This window comes from Lonchura striata, chromosome Z (assembly GCF_046129695.1).
Source record: "Lonchura striata isolate bLonStr1 chromosome Z, bLonStr1.mat, whole genome shotgun sequence".
Classification (NCBI taxonomy): domain Eukaryota; kingdom Metazoa; phylum Chordata; class Aves; order Passeriformes; family Estrildidae; genus Lonchura; species Lonchura striata.
This window is the reverse complement of record NC_134642.1, coordinates 41,975,581-41,995,719: the sequence shown is the minus strand read 5'-3', so window position 1 is coordinate 41,995,719 and position 20,139 is coordinate 41,975,581. Positions and strand designations below refer to the sequence as shown.

Sequence of the window (20,139 nt, the reverse complement as noted above, 5' to 3'; positions counted from 1 at the left end):
CTCAAAGGCACTATGGTTAGTAGGACTTCCTGCAGATCACCACGATATCCAATGAATTTTCTTGGCACTCCTTGGTAGTTACCCAACAGAGAAGACCATCTAAATAAAGACCTTGTTAACCTACCTACCCTACATACCAGGGCAGGCTATGTAGAGTGACGAAAAAAGAAGCAAATCTCAGCACTGCCGCTTCATTATGAATATCCAAGTACACCATCACCAAGACACACCTTGAACATTCCTTCCACCCTGTCTGAGCTTCATATCGTGATATCCCCGCTGAGCACAAATGGCAAATTTTAAATGTCATTCAGGATCCACTGAATACTGCTAGTATTTGCATTCCTTAAAAAGTAGAAAAACATTAACCTTTTGTTTTATTGAATTAAAATGCCATGGAAATGCTGATGTAGTCTTCAGAGACTGAAATACTTTTACAAAGAAGAATAGCTGTCATTTATTAGACACAAAGAACAATTACTTGATAGGATGCTTTCTGACAAAAAGCAGATTGGTATTCTCATCATAGAAAAGGCATTGTAAAAAAACCCGGCGCAGACCTCTGAGACTTGAATAATTTAAAGCTGCATTTGGTGCAATTTGAATTTTTCTTTAGGGAGGCAAAGTTAAATACCTTTAATTTGTTCTAATTATTTCAAATTTGCAAGTTAATTATGGCTGATCATTAAATAACAAAAAGGACTATCGTCTCCATAGAGTTTTACCTCCTACCCTCTGCATTACTTAAGCTAGATTTTAGTATGCATGAATTAACTTTCTAAATAATCACACGGTTTGACTAAATGGCTCACTAAAATGAGCTCTGATCCTCACAATAAGCATTAATGGACATTAGAAAGGCTATTGGGACCCATGTTACTTACATTATAAGTATTTTTAATGGGGTCTTATTTACTAATCTTTATGTACTGTTCAAGTTAGGGCATCATACAGATACATTATTCTGCTTTAATAGAGGAAAGTCAGTTCTTCAAGATACTAAAATAAATGTCCACTTAGAGCCAACTAAATTCATTTTTAAACTAATGCAGGAAAACTCTGATAGAACATAACTTGTTTTTGCTGCTGATCCTGATGAATCAATCCAACATAATGTTGTTCTGCAAATGGAGTTTTGCAGATCTGTTGAATCGCTAGGCAACCCAAGCAGCTCAGGCTCTTGCCAGAGTCGTGCTTACTATCAGCATGTGATCTACCTCGCCCACGAGGCTTCCTCTCTTCCCTGCTCCTAACCCAGCATTCAGCTGACTGGGTTCCCAGTCTTCAATCCCAGATTTGGATGCTCACCTTCCACTGAACCCTGATCTTTCCATGCACTTTTCAGTGCAGATCAGTGGCATTCAGAGAACAAGACTATGTTGTAACTACTCAGAAACCCGAAACGCAAGGCAATTCATGCCTCCACTCTGTACATTCAACAGATGGCTGCCTTAATGGTACCCTACTGCACTCTGCTGAGGCAAGGGCTTGCGAGTTTAACCATTATCAAGCTAACAGATTGCCGTGGTAGGTTAGCTCCAAAAGCAAACATGTTGGAATGTTATTTTTCTGTTTCATAATTTCTGTTTTAAAAATAAAATAATTAACAGTTCATGTGTGCAATCTGCTGCAATTATATCAGGCCAAGAATGCATAACACTTAATGATGCAAAACTGGTGATAAGTAGACAACCCAAGCAATACGTTTTTGTAGCTGGAACCTGAATTGCCATTTCAGATGCAGTTTGACAAACAGGCTCTAAATTGTTTCCTCCCCTGCCACTTTGGCTGGGAGTGTTTTCCAGCCAGATCAGTTTCCAGAGTCAGTTCAGTACAAAGCAGCAGCACTACAAGCACTGGGAGAAATAAGAAGATGCCAGGATCTTCTTTTCAGTAGGGTCTAAATTTAGATCAGTTCACATCAAGCTTGTTATCAAACAACACTTTTGAAAACCATCCGCTCCAAAGTGGGGCTGCTTGGGAGGTTGTTTTTCTGCATAGCAAATAAAAAAAAAAATATTTCTGGGGAGAAAAGAAGTCCTGTAGACATTGGATGTGTGGATCTGAAAGGCAGTGGTCTGTTCACAACAATCACAACTTCTCCAGTCCCCTTAAGTGCTGAGGAGAAACACATCAGAACATATGAACCAACAGAGCAGCACATAGGAAAGAAAAGGGAGATTGATCTACTTGCTACTGCTTTGTGCAGGGTGCACAAATCCACAGAGAACTGAGCAGAGATGCAGGGGAGGTAAGAGAGATGCAGGTGAGGAGGAGAAGCACTGTGTGAACTTCATGGCAATCTCTCATCCCTGAATGTCATCACCCTTCCCTTCCTAAAATATGCTTTTTTAGCTTAGCATTTTTTCTCCATTTAAGAAGCAGGAAGAAGTCCTATTGTAATACACACCTTGAAGACCATATTCAAGCCCAGAGTGAGATTTCATGGGCCAGTTATGAAATCTGGCATTTTGAGGCTTATGTTAGATGCATCAGCATGTTAATGCCACTGCTGGGATCCAGTGAATGTCAATAAGAAACAGCTGCTTTCCTTTCTAGAGAGCATGTGCATTTAAAGCTTTGAGATCACAGAATCAGAGAATAGTTCTGTTAAAGGTCCCCTGGTGCAATCACCCTGCCATGAGCAGGGACATCTTCAACTAGAACAGATTGCTCAGAGCCTGTCCAAAGTAACCTTGAAGGTTTCCAGGGCTGGGGCATCCACCACAATTATAGGCAACCTGTACCACCGTTTCACCATTCTCACAGTGAAACATTTCTTCATCATATCTAACTTGAATCTGCCCATTAAGATGAAAAGCATGACCACTTGTCCTATAGTTGCATGCCCTTTTCCAAAGTCTGTCTCTATCTTTCTTAAAAGACCACTTTATCATTGAAAAGGTGCAATCAGGTTTCCTCAGCACCTCTCTCCAGCTGTCTTCAAGACCACGTCCACCTCCCTTCTCATATATTTTTTAGGGAAAAGGCAGGAGGGCAGGGACAGGCAGGGAAACACTTCAATAGTCAGTGAGAGTTCTGGAACTGAAATATAAATATTATCAAATCTGCTTGTAATAAAAGGATTTTTCATCACAGAAAATAGACAGTGATTGCCTCCAATCTACATGTTATTATGCAGACAATCTATTGCTGAGCTGTCATGCAGAGATTTCATCTCTTACAGCACTCTTCAGGATCAATGCCCTTGAATCCAGTAATGCCTATGGCTGTGTCAGGTTTCTCTGTTGTTTTTTGTGTTTTTTCCCCCCTACTGAGCTCTCCCCCTCGAATCTACTGCATTTGGTTTACTTTTCTTTCATCTTGGAGAAGATACACTGGTACCTATGCTAAATTTTTTTCCATATCTAAAGTTGTACCAGGGTACAGCAATCCATAGCACAGCTTCCCCAGACCACTCTTTCAGGGACCAGTTTTTTCCCCATTCCCTCAGTGGCTGGTGCTCAGATATTTAATTCCACCAGCAAGAATTGAGACCATATATGCTCTTAATTAGCAATGACCTATTAGATCATACCAGCCATAGGTGAAACCCTAGCCCTACTGAATCAATCAGAATACTGTCTTTATTTTCAATGAAGTCAGGACTTGACTTCATTTACATGGTTAGAGGTCCATTTGTAGCAAGTGTTAAGCTAAATTTAACCTAGAATTATATTCATGCTTTCCTTTGAATCCCTCTCCTTCCTCTGGTTTAAGTTCACTACAATTCAACTCCCTACCAGCACCTTTCCAACATATCTGAGTTTCCCTAAGAAACAGCAAAATTACAGCTGTGATTACTTTTCTATCTTTTCTGAATCTGAAGAAAATTCTAGCATAAAGGTTTTCAGACAGTCAGAGAAATGGCCATGGGAAATAGACTGACCAGGCTTCAGCAGGGCAAAATTCTGTGAATGTTTGTTTGGCCTTTCTTACAGAGCAGAGCAAAGCAGCTGTCGTTCCAGCAAACTCTGCTGTCAGCCTTCACAAAAGGAAGTCATGTAAATGTCAAGTCCCAGGTATGAAAACAATCCTTCCAAACAGTGTCTATATATCTGAAAAGCCTGCCTGGCTGTCACCAGTCAAAGCACCACGAGGAATGATGCAAAACCCTGTTTAGGACAAAGTTTTTGAACTAAATCTAAACTTTTTCAGTAGATCAGGCAGCATCACTCTCTCCTTCAGAAGGAGAATCACATGCTCTTCAGCAAAGTGAATGCCATTCTCAGTGCCTTATCCAGCATCACTAGTGTCTGGCTGAGAGCCAGCCCCAGTCACAAGACACCCATCAAAATGCCATATGCAAGCTATCTCCTGAACAAACATGCCCCAGATTTGATTGTAATTTGGTTGTGATAAAGGCATAGAAGAACAACACATCATCTCTTCTCTACTTGGCTCACCCAGAGCAAAAGGCTTCACAGTGGATGGGCTGCCTTTCAAAACAGGCTGTGGCAGAAATGGGTCTGGGTGTGCAGGTAATCACCTTATGTCTTTCTTTGCTTCCTTTGCTAAGGAAGCAAAGTACACAACCACTCTTTCCTCTACAGAAGTTTCCAGACAGGCTGATAGGTGTTGATAACAGCAGCTTTCAGTAAATGAGCAGCAATTGCAAAAGCCCTTTTTCTGATCAGGGATCACATAATGGAGCAATAATTCGCTAAAGGTAACTGACAATACAGCAGAGGAGAAACACGCTAGGAGTTGAACAATATATACAAGGTTTCCAGTATGCTCTACTATTAAGATATTCTGAAGAAATTCCTAATTAGAGAAACAGATATTTAAGACTGATATTTTTAGTGTGGGTATTAAGAGCCATCACAGAAAATCTGGAGTTTTGGAGGATCAGAACAGTTGAAAAAGACCCAGCAATTACAGTTTCTTCTGTTCATTGACAAAGTTACACTTGATTAAGTTTCAATGTTCAAGATACAAGCAGGATAAATTTTCACTCCTGGTTTCCAAGTGAGGAAATGAAGGAACAAAATTTCAAATATCTCACGCTAGTAGAAATGAAAATTAATAACCACTAAACTGGACAAACAGACATATTCCTAATGATACTGAGGTGATTTTCTGGGTCACTAAGAGCTCCTCTGACATCAGGGAACATGTCGCAGAGAATGTCTTTCATAAAGCATAAAATTCTATAATAAACATAATTAGAGTTTTTATACTATTATTTATTTAGTCTATTCTTCTGAGATTCAGAATCTCATTTCTCTAACGAGGAACCATTACCACTGAAAACAACACAGAAGCACCTGTGCGGGACCCATATTTTTCCATGACATTTCTGTCCTCTTATTTTAATCACCTTTATCTGTACCATAGGATGACTGAATCAAGCATGTTAAGCACAGGTTGGTTTTTAGGGTTGTAGTCTGTTAGTGTCAGAGTCTTACAAATCTTGGGACTACTGAATCTGGAAGCTGCAGTGCTTTACTTATTCCAAAAAGCCATTTGGCTCCTCTGCCAAATACCAATCTGACATGGGCATTAATTTTTGAAAAAAAAAAAAAAAAAAAAATCAGGTTAGAATGTTGTCACGTCTCTAACTACAAATGTATATGGCATCCTAAATATTCTCAAACTACATATTTTAAAATGATGCCATACTATCCCAGATCAGTAAGAAACACACCTCCTGATGCATCTTCACACTTCATTGGCCTTTTTTCCATTATTAAATCACATCTTTGGGACATGGTCACTCTATGATTAAAGAGTATATTAATGATTTACCACTACACTAGTACTCATCCATATTATATTGCTTAGTAAAATGAAAACACTGAGATTGTTTATTGATCTGCTTAAAAAAAAAAAACAAAACAAAACAAAACAAAAAAAAAACAAAAAAAAAAAACCAAAACAAAACAAAAAAAAACTATAGCCTGAAAAGAAGCAAATAGAGAAGTTGAGACTTTGGACTTTACTCTGATTAGGAGATTACCATGCCCAATAGATGCAGATAGCTCCTGGTAAAGATTTAAAATAACAATTTTAGCCACTTCAGTTGCCTTAAATTCACTGACATTACATATTTCACAGGGCATGTTTGATGGCTAGTGACTGTAAAATCAAGTATTTATTGCAAGAGCAATACAGACTTAGATGCCTAAATAATAGCATACAGCTATAAAAACCATGGCCTTGGGCACCACAGAAAATGCAACATACTAAAGATTTCCCTTCAGTGCATATATTTTATGTGAATTTGAAAGCACCAGCAAATACTGACTCAAACAGGATGTTTAGGGAACAGATTTAACATGTTTTTGCATTTGTATTTAGAAAATATTCAGATATAAAAGAACTGAAAGCAGACGGAAACCACTGCCTCACTAAAAGGCAGTTACCACTGAGATACGTATTGGCATTGCTCTGAGGTCCAGTATTAAGGGGAAGAACAAAGGGAAGAGATCCTGGGGCAAAGCTGTTTGCTGTGAAGCTCTGGGCTGCCAGTTCCCAGCCTCTGGAAACTCTTTTGGTCCAGACACAAGTGATTTTTGCCATCTTAGAGCTACCACTATTGATTTTGGGGCATGAAAATCTACCTTTTCATGTGTTTGTTACAACCTGTTGGAAACATTTGTCCAGAGCATAGCCACGAGTACCACTCTGACACAGCGACATGGGTGCAGGGGCTTGCATTATTTGTGCTGCCAAACCATCTTAGCTCTACTGAGTCCACAGCTGGTATATAAATTTAGCCCATCTCTCAGAGACATGGTTTGCTCAAAAAGTATGCGAAGATGTAAATGGAGATTAAGGAAACACAGAGATAAAAAGAAAAAGAAGGACTAACTATGCATTGATAAAATACAAGGGCATGTAGTTATACAAAGAGGTGAAATCTGGCACTATTGATAGAAGACTGAAGACACTTGCAATTTGTTTTGTTTCAAACTCCTGTGCATGGTAGAAGCCACAGGGAAGTGTTTCCATAAAGAAGAGCTCATGACTTATCACTGCAGTAGAGTTCTAATGCTTTTCTCTCCAGAGCACAATGAAATATTTTGAGTATGGTTTAGATTTTAGGTGGATTTACCAGGCAGAGACCATCTTTGTGATCAGTGTGAAGAAACACATTAGTTTGAAACTCATCAAATTAGGACTGAGTGGGGGAGGGAAAAAGAGCACTCTGAAAAAGCAGAGGATAAAAAAAAAAAGGAGGAAAAGATAAAATGTAAAAAAAGAAAAACATTGTCAGAACACACAGATGGAGGCAGAAGCCACCATGACATAACGCAGTGGTTCTAAAAGGCAGAAAGAATTTGAGAATGTAGTAGCAGCAAATGGCTGAAAGTTAATTCAACACACAATAAACTCTGAGTGACACATAACTGACAGAGTATAGAAGAGGTGGTGCCAAAGAAAATAAAATAAGAAACAGCTTTATGACTATTAACTGAAAACTGGCCCCTAAAGGTGAGTTTAAAAGAAGCAAAGCAGACAGGACCTGAAGAAGCAGCCAAGATACCCATTTGGAAAACTTATTTTGAAGTAGGTGAATGAATACTGAGCAGTTAAAGAAGACTTTAGAGTAGTCAACATGCAAGAAGGACTAAAGCAAGGGGTGGTTTTAACTGCTGAGACAGCAAAAAGATATTTTGGCTGCAAAGGAGAAGGAAACTGCAATGGCTGTCAGCAGCCCAGATACATGCAGAGAAGGAGAATGATCCTGAGGTTAGGAATCTGAGTGGCAGGGAGGATGTGGCATTATCAAAATCAGAAGTGAAGAGAGATTCATAAGAAAAAAGTAAGGAGTTCTGTTTTGGCCAGATTAGGAGTGATCTGAAGGCAAAACAACTGGGATTATGTGTCAGGGAGGCAGTCAGATATGTAAGACTAGATGGAACAGAGCAGAAGGTTTAAGCGTTATTGGCAGAGAGATGATAGCCAAATCCATGTAACAGGATGTTGTCATCCAGCGAGTACAAAAATCTCCAGTCAAATCAAGGAGTGACTAAATCCGTTCCCTGCCACCTCACAGAGGATCCTACCTAGTTTCAAATGAAATTATCTAAAATAGTGCTGCAAAAACATGCATAAAAAACCTGACTTTCCATAAAATCTAAAGATCATACTGTTTCTAAAACTAGGGCAACCACTAAATGAAAGTTAACCTGAACAATAACTTTAGCTAAACTTCAGGTCACATGCATTTAATATAATGAGATGAGGAATATGAAAAGGCCATTCATAATGGAATTCATTGAGTTAGGAATGCCATGCTTAGCTGCCTTATAACATATAATTAATGATCCTATAAAAATCCAGCAGTACGAACTCTCCTGGCTGCCCGCAGAACTGTTCTTTATGCTGGGTAGGGCAAGCAAGCATCTGCTTCCACAAATACTGCCCTTTGAGAAGCTCAAAAGCTTTTTTCCCCCTGTTCCATTAGGGACCACAGTGCCATTTCCATGACATGCTGAGCTTTGAACCATTACCCAAATCAGACTATAGCATTTGGCAACCCAGTACACATCTGTCACGATAGACTGGTTAGTGGTCAAATGTTAAAGCCATTAACTCTCTTCCATTGCTTCCAATACCCCACCTTCCTCCAGATTATTTATAATCCCCACTAAACCCACTCTCTGTTTATAGTGTTCTAACACAAGAGTGAATGAATTCTGCCTTATCTGTGTTGCCTTATACCACTCCCAGCCATTTGGTACAACAAAAGATGTTCTCTCTCCATCAAAAGGCCTGATCCCTCCTGAAACATTGATGCTCAAATTCAAGGTTAAAGGATTAAGGCCTGAAGCACTGAGTACCAGAGGAAATGAAGCCAAATATCGAAAGAAACACAAAAATCAATCCTCTTCGCTGCAGGAGCAATGTGAAGAACAAATCAGCTGGGCTGAATATAAAATTTTCTCTGCGTGGCTCTCAAAAATTAGCACTTTTATAAATATAATGGGTAGCCTGCAAAGCCTCAGCACCACTGCAAAGCCACAGAGTTCAACTCAATATATCGGTATAGTCCGGGAAGTTTTATGCCAGAATAATTCAGTGGCAAATACACAAAGTCCACTTCAGAGAGAGCAAGAGCTGGGAAGTGAATGAGAGCATGTGTGTTGTTATCTTTATATGTAGTCTGCAAATCTGCAAGTGGCAGATCATAGTATTTACTAAAGTTTGCCTTTTGCTTCAATTTTGTGACTGCTGAAGTGCAGCCAAGGTCCCAGAAGGGGTGGGGGAGTGGGTTTTAGCTTTGTGTAGCAATGATCATGGGCAGAACAGCAGGGTACAGAGGATTTCTTGCTTAACTTTGTAATACCAACAGCTTTTGTTCTTAGTCCTGCCCTATCAGTTCTGATATAAGCTTTAAATGGCATGAAAGTTGTGTGGGTGGGTTTAAAATTTCCTGATTCAAAACTACCTTCCAGAACATTTTGTTTTATGAGATTTTTCTCAACTTTTCCAACTGATAAATTTCTGGGACATATGTCTAGATTAAACAAAATATTCTGTTCATTGAAGATTACACATAAAAATAAAAAGTAACAAAACGATATGTCTGAAAAAGTAAACCACCCCAATTTATAAAAATAGAATTCAGGTTTTCAAAATTCAATTCAGGCAGTAAACTAACAATGTCTACATTTTCCCATAAAGAAGGCATCTGCAAATGACTTGCAAAAATGTCTCTCACTGTCTGCAAGTGTTGGCAAGGAACAAACTCCTTCAGGAGATGCATGCATTTCACATACTTCAACTCAAAGAAAAAATTCTCCAAGCATTTTTAGTTTTGATATGGGATATTACTAAACCAAACCCATGCAGAACACTGGCAGCAAAGACAAGTTTTTTGAAAATACCAAATTCCTTGTGTTTTAACAAGCCGGTTTTCACCACCTGCCCTCCTAAGCTTAGCAGTGTTTCTAACACCTAAGTGTCTGTGTTTTGAAGACCTCACCTACAGGCTGAGTGTATTTGCCTATGGAAACCACTTATGGCATTTCCTGCTTACATCTTATACCTCCAGTCACTCAGTAGGCTTCCTGCTCAAGGTTACTTTGGACTGCAGTGGGAATGATGTAATACTGCTGTGTGCAGCAGACGTGATCATGAGAACAGAATCAGCATAATTCAGGTAAATGTTGGATAGGCAGCTTGAAATCATTGTTGCAGTTGAAAGTAAACCTGAAAATTAGATTAGTGAAGGAACCAGGTCAGCAGAAATGAACTCCACTCTCTCCAGCCCGATAAGGATCACTGCCTACTCTAACAAAAAAACCCCAACATTAAATGCATGCATAGGTATATGCAAAAAATTGCCATACACTCCCCTTTATGCTTTTAGTAACCTCACCAGAATAAAAACCTTTGCTCCTTACAAGAAAACTACTACCTTCATAGTCTGCATGTGGCACTAATGAAGCAGAAATGCGTGTCTAACTCTGACTATACTTTCCCATACGTCACAGCAGACTCCAGCAGCCATCTGTTGGAAGGATGCTGTGCCTATATATAGCCAGACATCACCACGAGAGAAAGAAAAACTCGGATCTGCACCTAATTCAGCGTATGCACTACTGGCAGATCTGCAAGCACCGTTTTTTTTTTTTACTGGCCAACAAGTGCTCACTCCACAAATATCCTATCTAAAAATGATAAAAACTTCAATGTAAAATTATCTGTAGCAAGAAAGTAACTTGGTCGTTAAAAGGAGCACTAACAGGTGGGAAAGCAGCTTCCAGATACACTGATTTTATGGTTCATTTGCAAGCACAGTTGATTTCATCGCAATTTAATGTGCCAGTCTCCCAAAACAGCAAATAGAAAAAATCCAAAAATCCTAACAAACTGTATTCAGTACATTCCTAAGAGTTGGCCAAGTTCAATATAGGTACACCTCAAGAGACCAAGGACAACTCTGAGATGACCTGCAACCTGGGAGTCTTGGACAATGAGTCAGTTGCAGCCCTGGTGAGAGTTTCTCCTTCAGAAGCTCAGGACGTGTACAAACTCAGGACCTGGGAGATGAAAAGCAGGTATGAAGAACTGAAAACTCCTCATAGGAAACCAAATGGGTGCTGCCATTGTTTTTCAATTATTTTCTCCTCAAAAACAGGAGTAATGGAGCTAGCAAAAGTCAGGCCAGTAGTAGCAGAGCCATGCGATTGCATGTGATTTTTGTTTTTTATTTAAATTATTTGGAGGAGGGAACTGCGTGAACAAACCTGGATATGCCTGGGACAGCAGGGGGAGCTGCGAGTCTGCGTTCCTCTGCAGGTCTATTTAATTGCATTGAATATTTGGACAAAAGCACACGAGTGTGCTTGCACATCACCACAGAAAGATGCCTGCATGTCTAACAAGCCTCCGAAAAGAGAGTTCATAACAAAGAATTAAGCAAGGCGCAAGAGATAATTGTCACTTTCTCTCACTAGATAATAAAAATAGTTACATCATAAACATAAAAATCTTTTAAAAGACCCCTGACAGCACTCCCTTCTGGAAATATCACCATAGCAATGAGCATCCAAGTACAAGGGAAGTACCACTGAATCCTGTGTTTGATATTTTCGTGTAACTAAAAATACAAACTGGCAAAAATACACATGGGTGATGTAGAATGAGGCACACAAACATAAAGAGACTTCAATGAAATTAAAGGTGGCAAATTCCACCTGCAAATGTTTAATACACCAAGAAAAAACCTTTCACCAGGTAGCATACATTGAACAAGTGCCTGCAGATAACTGTAAACATATCTGATAGCTGCTGTATCCAACAATTCCTATTTAGAACGCTTTGCATGCTTTGCAGGTTTGTGTAGAGGCTCAGTGGCAGAATTGTGTGAAATCCAAGGCAAAGATGCCCATTAGAGAGGAGGCAATAAAGAGCCACACTAGCAGAACCTTATAGGAAACCTAAGACTCGGAAAAGAAGGGAATCTTGAATGTTAAGATTCAGGCACACAGCAGTGCTCTGAGGAGGGGTGCTTGCAAACTGAAAAATAGCGTCTCCTCAAGCTGGTGCCATTAAATACATCTTATTTCCATGCCATTCAGATCAAAGTTAAGATTAAATGAAGGAGGGAAGAATTTTAAAATTCCTTTCCCAGATGCAGATGTCAGGAGTAGACACAAAAGCAGGTGCTGGGTGTATTGATCCTTCCGAATACGCATGGAATGGGTACTTGAGCATGTACCAAGCATCTGTGTCTGGGAGATGGAAAGCACTTTGTAAAAGGCTGGTTTATGCTAAACAAATGCATCAGGTTATGTTTTTATTTTGAATATTTTAAAGCATCCTGCACATTGGGGCAGACTTGAAAAGAAATTACACAGACAACTTGCCATCAATTGCACCAGCTACCCTCTCCATAGCTGCAAATTGTCTGTGGTCTTACTTAGGAGCCACTCCAAGCTACTGAAAACCATCCTCAATAAAACCTGCTCTGACTGCTGCACCTAAGAGAAATGGAGATCCTGAATCCAAAGGTAGTTCAGGTCCCAGATGCTGGCCCACCTGCATCTAGGCAAAGGGACAGGCACATTTTTTATCAACATCAGGGAAGGGACAAATCCAACACTGCAAAGTCCTACCAGAATAGGTATCTAAAGAGGCTGAGATGGACAATACATGCTGACAATGACAACAAAAATACTTTAAGAGCACATGTAGAAGAGACAACAAGCCAGGTTCCCTTTGAAAATGCAGCTACTGTTTGAAGTAGCCCCTGAGATTAAAGTTTTCATTTATACTAACAGACTATGACGAAACTCTATATCAGAAATCAAACTCTGCACTGTATTTGCTTGTGGAATCTTTTTTGCTTTCTTCAATGAGGGAAAAAATAAATCCCTACAGGAGATGATAAGATGCCTTTTAAACCACATACCTCATTTCTGACTACAATTACCTTTCAATAGTCTGGCACAGCTGCATGCTCCTATTTGCTTTTTTTTTCATTAAGGGTTCCTCTATTATTTGTGCCCATCCTATAGCATTTATGGCTGGCAGTAATGCACATTCCCTTGTCTACAATTCTTCCTACAGATAGTAGAGGATAAATTGCAATTAGATTTTTGTAATCATAGATAATTAACTCAAAATGAGCTGTTAATTATATAAAAAAACTAATTTTTTTTCAGTTCTTGATTATATTATTTATTTTACTTCTCACTTCAGCAAGTTTTGTATTTTAAAGGTATTTTACCATTTCCTTTAAAACACCAAAGCTTTGCTTATTTGAAGACTGAAATCAAGTTCTGTGCTGTGAGATTTGCTAGAAGACCTCTCATGTATGAACTGGAAGTCAGAGTGGGCTGATTTTCCATTAGTGTTCTGCTGCATTTGCTGTAACAAGAACTGTTTGATAGGTCAATTAAAAAGCAAACACCACCACCACAAAAAAAAAAAAAAAAGAGCGTCACATCATAAAAAAACCCAAAACAAACTAAAAAATAAAAAGACAGATAAAAAAAACACCAAAAGAATCAGTTAAAAAAAGAATGTATGCCTACCAGCTCTTCCTCTTTTCTAAAACATGGCCACACACTTATACACTCTCCCTCTCTGTACTGAAGAAAACATCACTTACATATTCAAATGCATAAAAGAGATAAATGGACTTGTCTTCTACAGCCTCTTTAAGCCTTACATTAGAGTAAATTATTTAGGGACCATTCATCTGGTAACCTTTGCAAAACTGAAGATGGCATATAAGAAGAAAAACTTCCAAGTGTTTTGCTGCCAAACTTTGTAACCAGCTGGCATGGCACCTTGAGACTGCTCAAACACACAATAACTTTGAAAAATTACAGTAAATTAAACCAGCGGAATGTAGAGAGGGTGGGGAACCTTTTGAAATCTGCAACTCTCGTTTTGTTAACAGCACAGGTTTTCTTCATTTTCCCTGTTAGGATATGTAGATATTTGTAGGTTTTTGGTAAACTGTTGCCAAGAAGCTCTGCAGATGTTTTAGGTTACATTTTTCCTCCAAGGGGCTTAATGCTGCTGCATCTTAAACATGTCATGACTCTCCATCTTTTTTGCTACTGCGATAATACTTTGATCACTTCAGTTTTTGTGAAAATGAAAGAAAATGCATTTGAATACAACAAAGATATGCCAGTAACCCACAGCAGCCAAACACCTGGTTAAACAGTGGAGTATTCCAAGGAAACTAACAACTCCTGCTGTTCTGGAGAAAAAAAGGCTTATACCTTTCCAGTGAAAAGGGATCTCAAAAAAGAAAAATAAAATTAATATAACAAAGTTAAAAAATAAGAAAAAATAAGGTATTGGACTCTTAGTTTATAAATGAATTATCAGTTCTTCCAGTATTCTCAGAACAGAGAAATTTATTATTTTGAGGTATTCTCTTGTCACTAAAGGAGTCATTCAAAGCACAGCTGCTCATCTTGTCCACCATTCTTTGGTCAAAACACCTATAGTTACAGAACAGAACAAAAAACTGTTACTCTCTGATAAAAGGAGAAAACCTTGCCAGTTTTTATTTGTTGCTTTCCTAATAAGCCTGAATCTTCTTCCAGTGTTAACTTGAATGCGACAGGGCAGGACAGAAGGAAAGTACAATAGTGTACTGATTGAAGTTTTAAATAGCAAGCAGAATGGAGATAAAGAGCTAAATATTGGCTTAACTCTGCTTCCAGTTATTTCAGTGGTGGTTTGCTCTGATCACACTGAAGTAGCAGTGCAATAAGAGATTTTAAAAAACAAGTAACTGTCACCAACCATGGAAGATCAATCTGAGAGTTAAAGGATAATGTATTATTTACATCAGGTCCAAATAAAGCCTAAAGAGATGTTCTGATCTTAATTTTAAAAGTAACAAGCAGCACCTAGAACAAAGAACTCAAACTAAAATTTTGCAAAAACTCAATTTTACACTGGGCTAAGAGGTGGCACACAAAACCTGAAGCCTCTTCAGGAAGTCACCTAAACTTTGAGTAATAACAGGTCAGCATAACAATTGAGTTGGCTCATAAAACACAGCAGCCAATGAATTTTACCCTTCCTGCAGAAGAAAAGCTCTTAATCTGAAACAAACACATGAACAAATACACTTGGCAGGCAACAGCACACTGTCAAGAAGATATACTGACCCTGTGAAGCACTTAGAAGTGAAGAGAGAAATTACCTTAGCCCCATGCTGCTGCCATTCATCATCAGAGCAAGATCTCTGGGTGCTTCAGCAATGGGCCCACCTTCTAAGCCAGGCACATGGCCTCTAATTCTGGAAAAGACAAGTTATTTGCTTCTGCAGCTGGTCAAATCACACCAGAACTTGCCTCTAAAAGACTACAAACAGGGCACTTTTACACATTAAATGGTTTCACAATTATCTTCACACTTTCAAATATACTTTTGTATTGGAAGGCTGGTTCAGGCCCAGTGCCTTTGCTTCTAAGGGTTACCACTGGGACAACCTTAGCCAGTGTAACTCGGTTGAGTGCTAGCTAGCATTTCAGCATTGGAAAGGGAAAACTAGGGGAAAATCTGCAGTCTTTTCATTACAGAAACAGAAAAGTTTCATTTACGGATTACAGCACCAGCACTCAAAGGCATCATGCATAAGCTGCATAGAACAGAATTTGCATAAGATGGTTGTGTGTCCTCAGATTAGGGGCCCACAAATGATGCTCCATTTTTAACAGATCACTCCACCTTCTCCTTTCTCTCCAAGAAAGACAGAAAAGTCAAGATAAGTTATTTCTTTTTTGACTTAAGTAAAATTCCCATTCCCGAGCTTTGCTTCTACTGGGCTGCTCCAGTGAGGCTTGAACAAGGAGGAGCCACTGAACTACACAGACACACACCATTTTTGATATGAGCAACTATTTCACATAGAGTGTAGCTGCAAACTAAAAGTACCAAAGTCACATGAGGCTAAATAAAGAAATGTGGAAAATTAAAAGCAGTTATGATGCAGTGTGGCTGAAAAAAGGATCAACTCACACTTTAGATAAAAGATTAGAAAACTTTGTTGCCAATAACTGCAAATAGTCAAACCTCTTATTTGTCATGGACCTTAACCAGCACTCCACCCCGGCAGAAGGACAGGCAAAAATAAACACAATCTGGAAAAGAATTTTTCTTGTATTGTTTTTTAATGCTGTCATGATGTTCTAACTCAGAACCTCCTGACAGTGAAGCAAAGGGTATTTGCGCTTAGTTAAACAAATTTTTATTGTTAATAGTATATAAAAGTACTCTGTTACCAAGTGCAAAATGAATTCTATATTTGGAATTGAAACAGAACAGTGATTCCTAAGAGATTTACCTCTAAATATCAAACATTTAATTCTAAAGATAAGGAAATATTTTTAAGAGAAAACACTTTATATTCTAGATGTTTTCTTAGAGAGAATATGGAAAATCTGACTTCACATGCACCTGTGAAAAGACATCACAAAATACAAAGTTCTCAGTTGGTCATATATGATTTTTTTTCATATAATTATTTTTATTTATTTTTATTTAACTAAAGCTCTGTAAACTATAAAGGGCTTTTTTCAGAAAAAAAAGTAGCCATAATAGGTATAATGGGACTAACAACCACATCATTACAGATATTTAAGGTGCATTTTTTCTGAACTTATGCCCCCAAACCTGAAAAATTTCCATTAGAAAAAAAAAAAAAGCACAAAAAACCTCAGTTTGTATGTCCTTCACATCTACTTGTTTTTCATTAGAGGGATGCATGCATAGAATTAAGGTATTTGATGATTAAGAATCCATCTGTTCCTACTTAATTCTTACCTGAAGTCATAATCCTTTGTTAGCAACCTCAGTCATTTTCAACACACACATTTGTGATTTCCTCTAAGACAGGTACTTTTAAAGCCATAGAAACACATTATTTTCAATGTAAACAACAATCCAAGAAGACACACAAAAGATGACCTAGATTACAGTACTCTCTTTTACAGTCTGAAAAGTAACCAGGAGGCCGAAATTAAGAAGGGAAAGTGATTTACTCCTCCATGGTGGTTATGTAGTACATGGATGTAGGAAGTGGGTCATCTATTGCAGACTCTCACGGGGTGTTGTCAGCAGCTGCCATATTAAAACAGTATAGAAACATCCCTCTCTGTGAAACACTTCTACCACCTCTTCCAAAAGACTGCAGATTTTCCCCTATTGTTTTTCCTTTCTAATGCTGAAATGCTAGTACTCAGCTGAGCTGCAATGGCTAATTTAACCTGTTTCCATTCACTGTTCCATCATACAAAAAAATGCAGTTGCTCTCTCTTTCTCAAAGACTTTATTTACGTTGTCAGAAAAGTGTTACCTTCTGCAACAATCTTACAGGCCTTTCAAGTCACATCTCACATTACTATGGCTGCTCCATCTCCCTTCAAGTTTTAAGCACCTTAAGTGCCTCAGTCTTTGTGAGAACTCTGGGTTTGGCTGGGGTTTTCGTGTGGTGGTAGAGCTTCTCTTCTAACCTGTGTTCTTAAAGGAAAACTCTGCAGTCTTTTTTTGTTTGGTCTTAAGATGTTTTATTGCTAGTTATCTAACAGATTAAGTTCTCGGGCTGCGGCCCTTTGGTCAGCGGCCCACGCAGAGAGGCACACACTCCTGACACCCTGACTGTCTGGTGTCTTCTTCTCTTCTCCCCCCGCCCAGGGCTGCTGCTATCTTTTATAAGATATATTACGTATAACATGTTTACAATTATTGCCCAATACTTATTACTTATGTTACTAAGTGTTTTTTTATTCTAAACTAATCTGTGAGTGCTAACATTACTAAGAATATGGAGGTAAGGAAGAAGAAAGAAGAAGGATGGGTTCAGCCTACTTTCCTCCATCTTAGAACTTCTGACTCCCATGTACAAAGTAAAAACCTCCCTGTACATGCACTAAAACCCCCCTGTACACTACCAAAAAATATTTCTTTCTACTTTGTGACTACATTTACTATATTATCTAGCACTTTGTGACTGCTTGTTCTACCTTCAAAGTTGGTAATTCATTCTATGGTTCAAACTCGAAATTACAGCTAAATTTAGCTGCCTGCTGGGGTCTAGACTGCGTTTGACTACGGCCTGGAACTTCTAAAAATGTTTGAGAAACATTTTGAGTTCCCACAAGTCTTGGCATTCTCCCTTTTTACTAACATCACTGGAAAGAAAATGTCTTGGCTACACTCCACTCCCTTCCTCTTCCATAAATATATGGGGGAAAACATATATTCCATATGTAAAAAGATTTATATACACACATATATATATATGTGTGTATATATACATATATATATATACACACATATATATGTAATGATCTGTAAAACACACTTCTTCCAGTCCCAACCTAGGAGTGTGCAATGCTTCAAAACTGACCTTTCCAAGGAAGAAGGGAGAATGCCACATTTATGTCATCCATGCTCACACAGCTCTTGCCAAATAGCTGTATTCCTTTCAAGTGCCTGCACAAAGATTAACCTCTCCTTTTCTTCTACTACTTCTCTTTTCCAACCTAGTATTTTAGCAGTGTTTTTCTTCTGCCTTTCTTTCTACCACATACTGTTTTCCTCTGCTGCTTTCCACAGCTCTCATGCTGCTTCCCAACAGCATACACTAACAAACTGAAGTCTCCTCTCCTCTGAATCACTCTTAGAAATTGTGCCATAAGCCTTGCCTATCTTGTTTTATTCTATTGTTGCCTTGTTCTGCTCTCCCACTTAAATCAACTATTGCCCATATGCTTATTAGAAATTTTAGAATTTTTTTTTTTTTAATTTTAAGTCTCAAAATCACCTGTTATAATCCATATGGGATTGGTGTAGTTGCTGTTGTTTTAGGAGCAGTTTTGCTTCTTGCTTAGTCAATAAATGTTGGAGTCGTTCCTTTTCAATTTCCAGCTCCATTTTTTGAAGAAGCAGCTTCTGCCTTCTTTCTTCATACAACCTTTTAGCCAGCTCTGTTTCCTTAGGGCCTGAGTCTGTGCTGTGATTCAGCCTAGAACCCCGACAGTGCCTGGAATGATCACAGGTCTTGTGAACTGTCCCAGAGTGTTTTCTAAGTACCTGGCTGACATAGCAGCTCTCTTCCATGTTCCCGGAGCTCCCCACATGCCTCCAGTCACAGCCATGACTCACTTGCTGAGGGCATGTGCTCTGAAATTCACTTGCCCTCTGGTCCATCTCCTGAGCTTGCTTTACATGGTGAGGGCTCCTCTGCTTGGCTGGGGAAATCACATTGTTGCACTTTCTGTGCAAGTCATTTTCCACTGGATATTCCTTCAGACACTCCTGATGGTTGTAATGCCTTTCAGTTTTGTAATCGTGGTTATTCCTGCAAGGCTGAGACAATGCAGCACGGGCTGGGCTTCCAGCCTTCGGTGCTCTACTGTTCTTATGTAGCATCCAAGGTCCCCCAACACCCAAGCAGGAGCTGTCCAGCTCCAAAGAGTGCTGCTGGCACAAGCTCTTCTTACTGGATACCTGCAACAAGAAAAACAATTTCCTGTAAATTACTAAAATTCATCTTTGTTCACCAATTTCTCTGGGTAAATGTGTTCTCTTCAAAACAGAGCTGCTGGTCCATGTTGATGGACATACAGCCAACCCCAACAAAATGTTTACCAGAATACAGACACAAATGTCCTATCAAATCTATATTTCATTCCATCTACACAAGTGTAATAAATGTAAAACTACTGTCTGCAGGATCCTCAGCATAAAATGAGTCACTTCAGAGTATCAAGTAGTTGGGAGCATCCAGGGTTACATAAAATCAACCTGAAGAGTGGCAAAAAACATTAAATGTTAAGGTTTGAAAATGTTTAATTTTGAATACCGAGCCAAAAAATCCATTCAGCCACTATAAATACTCTTTGATTGGCTATTACACAGCAGGAGATTTGATGTAAAACATTTCACCTTGCACTGAATGGTATATTACTTACCGCTGGAAACTTGATGAGAGTTTTTGAAATATCTTTACAGAAAGACAGATAAAAACGAACTACTTTCTGTAAAAAATGGTTGTACACCAAAAGCTGTCATTTAAATACAAAACATGTTTAAATACAGCTATAAATGTAAGTGATTTTTCAATTAAGAGTGGCAAGTGATTACAGTCTGATAAAACTCTTAAGAAAACAAGCAACTGTAATTCACATTTGTCAACCCAGT

At 38.7% G+C, this 20,139-nt stretch overlaps 1 protein-coding gene across 3 annotated transcripts in view; it reads right to left on the bottom strand.

Moving 5' to 3' along the window:
• The window catches only part of KIAA1328 (KIAA1328 ortholog), a 170,566-nt gene that overhangs the window by 38,452 nt on the left and 111,975 nt on the right, over window positions 1–20,139 (bottom strand). For 2 of the 3 annotated variants that reach the window (XM_021538939.3, XM_021538943.3), the window contains 2 exons: window positions 18,761–19,446; window positions 15,137–15,232 (listed from right to left, as the gene is read on the bottom strand). In XM_021538939.3, coding sequence (XP_021394614.2) covers window positions 15,137–15,232; window positions 18,761–19,446 — 782 coding nt within the window. The remainder of the gene's footprint in view (window positions 1–15,136; window positions 15,233–18,760; window positions 19,447–20,139) is intronic. The other variant, XM_021538941.3, reaches the window with a different exon arrangement.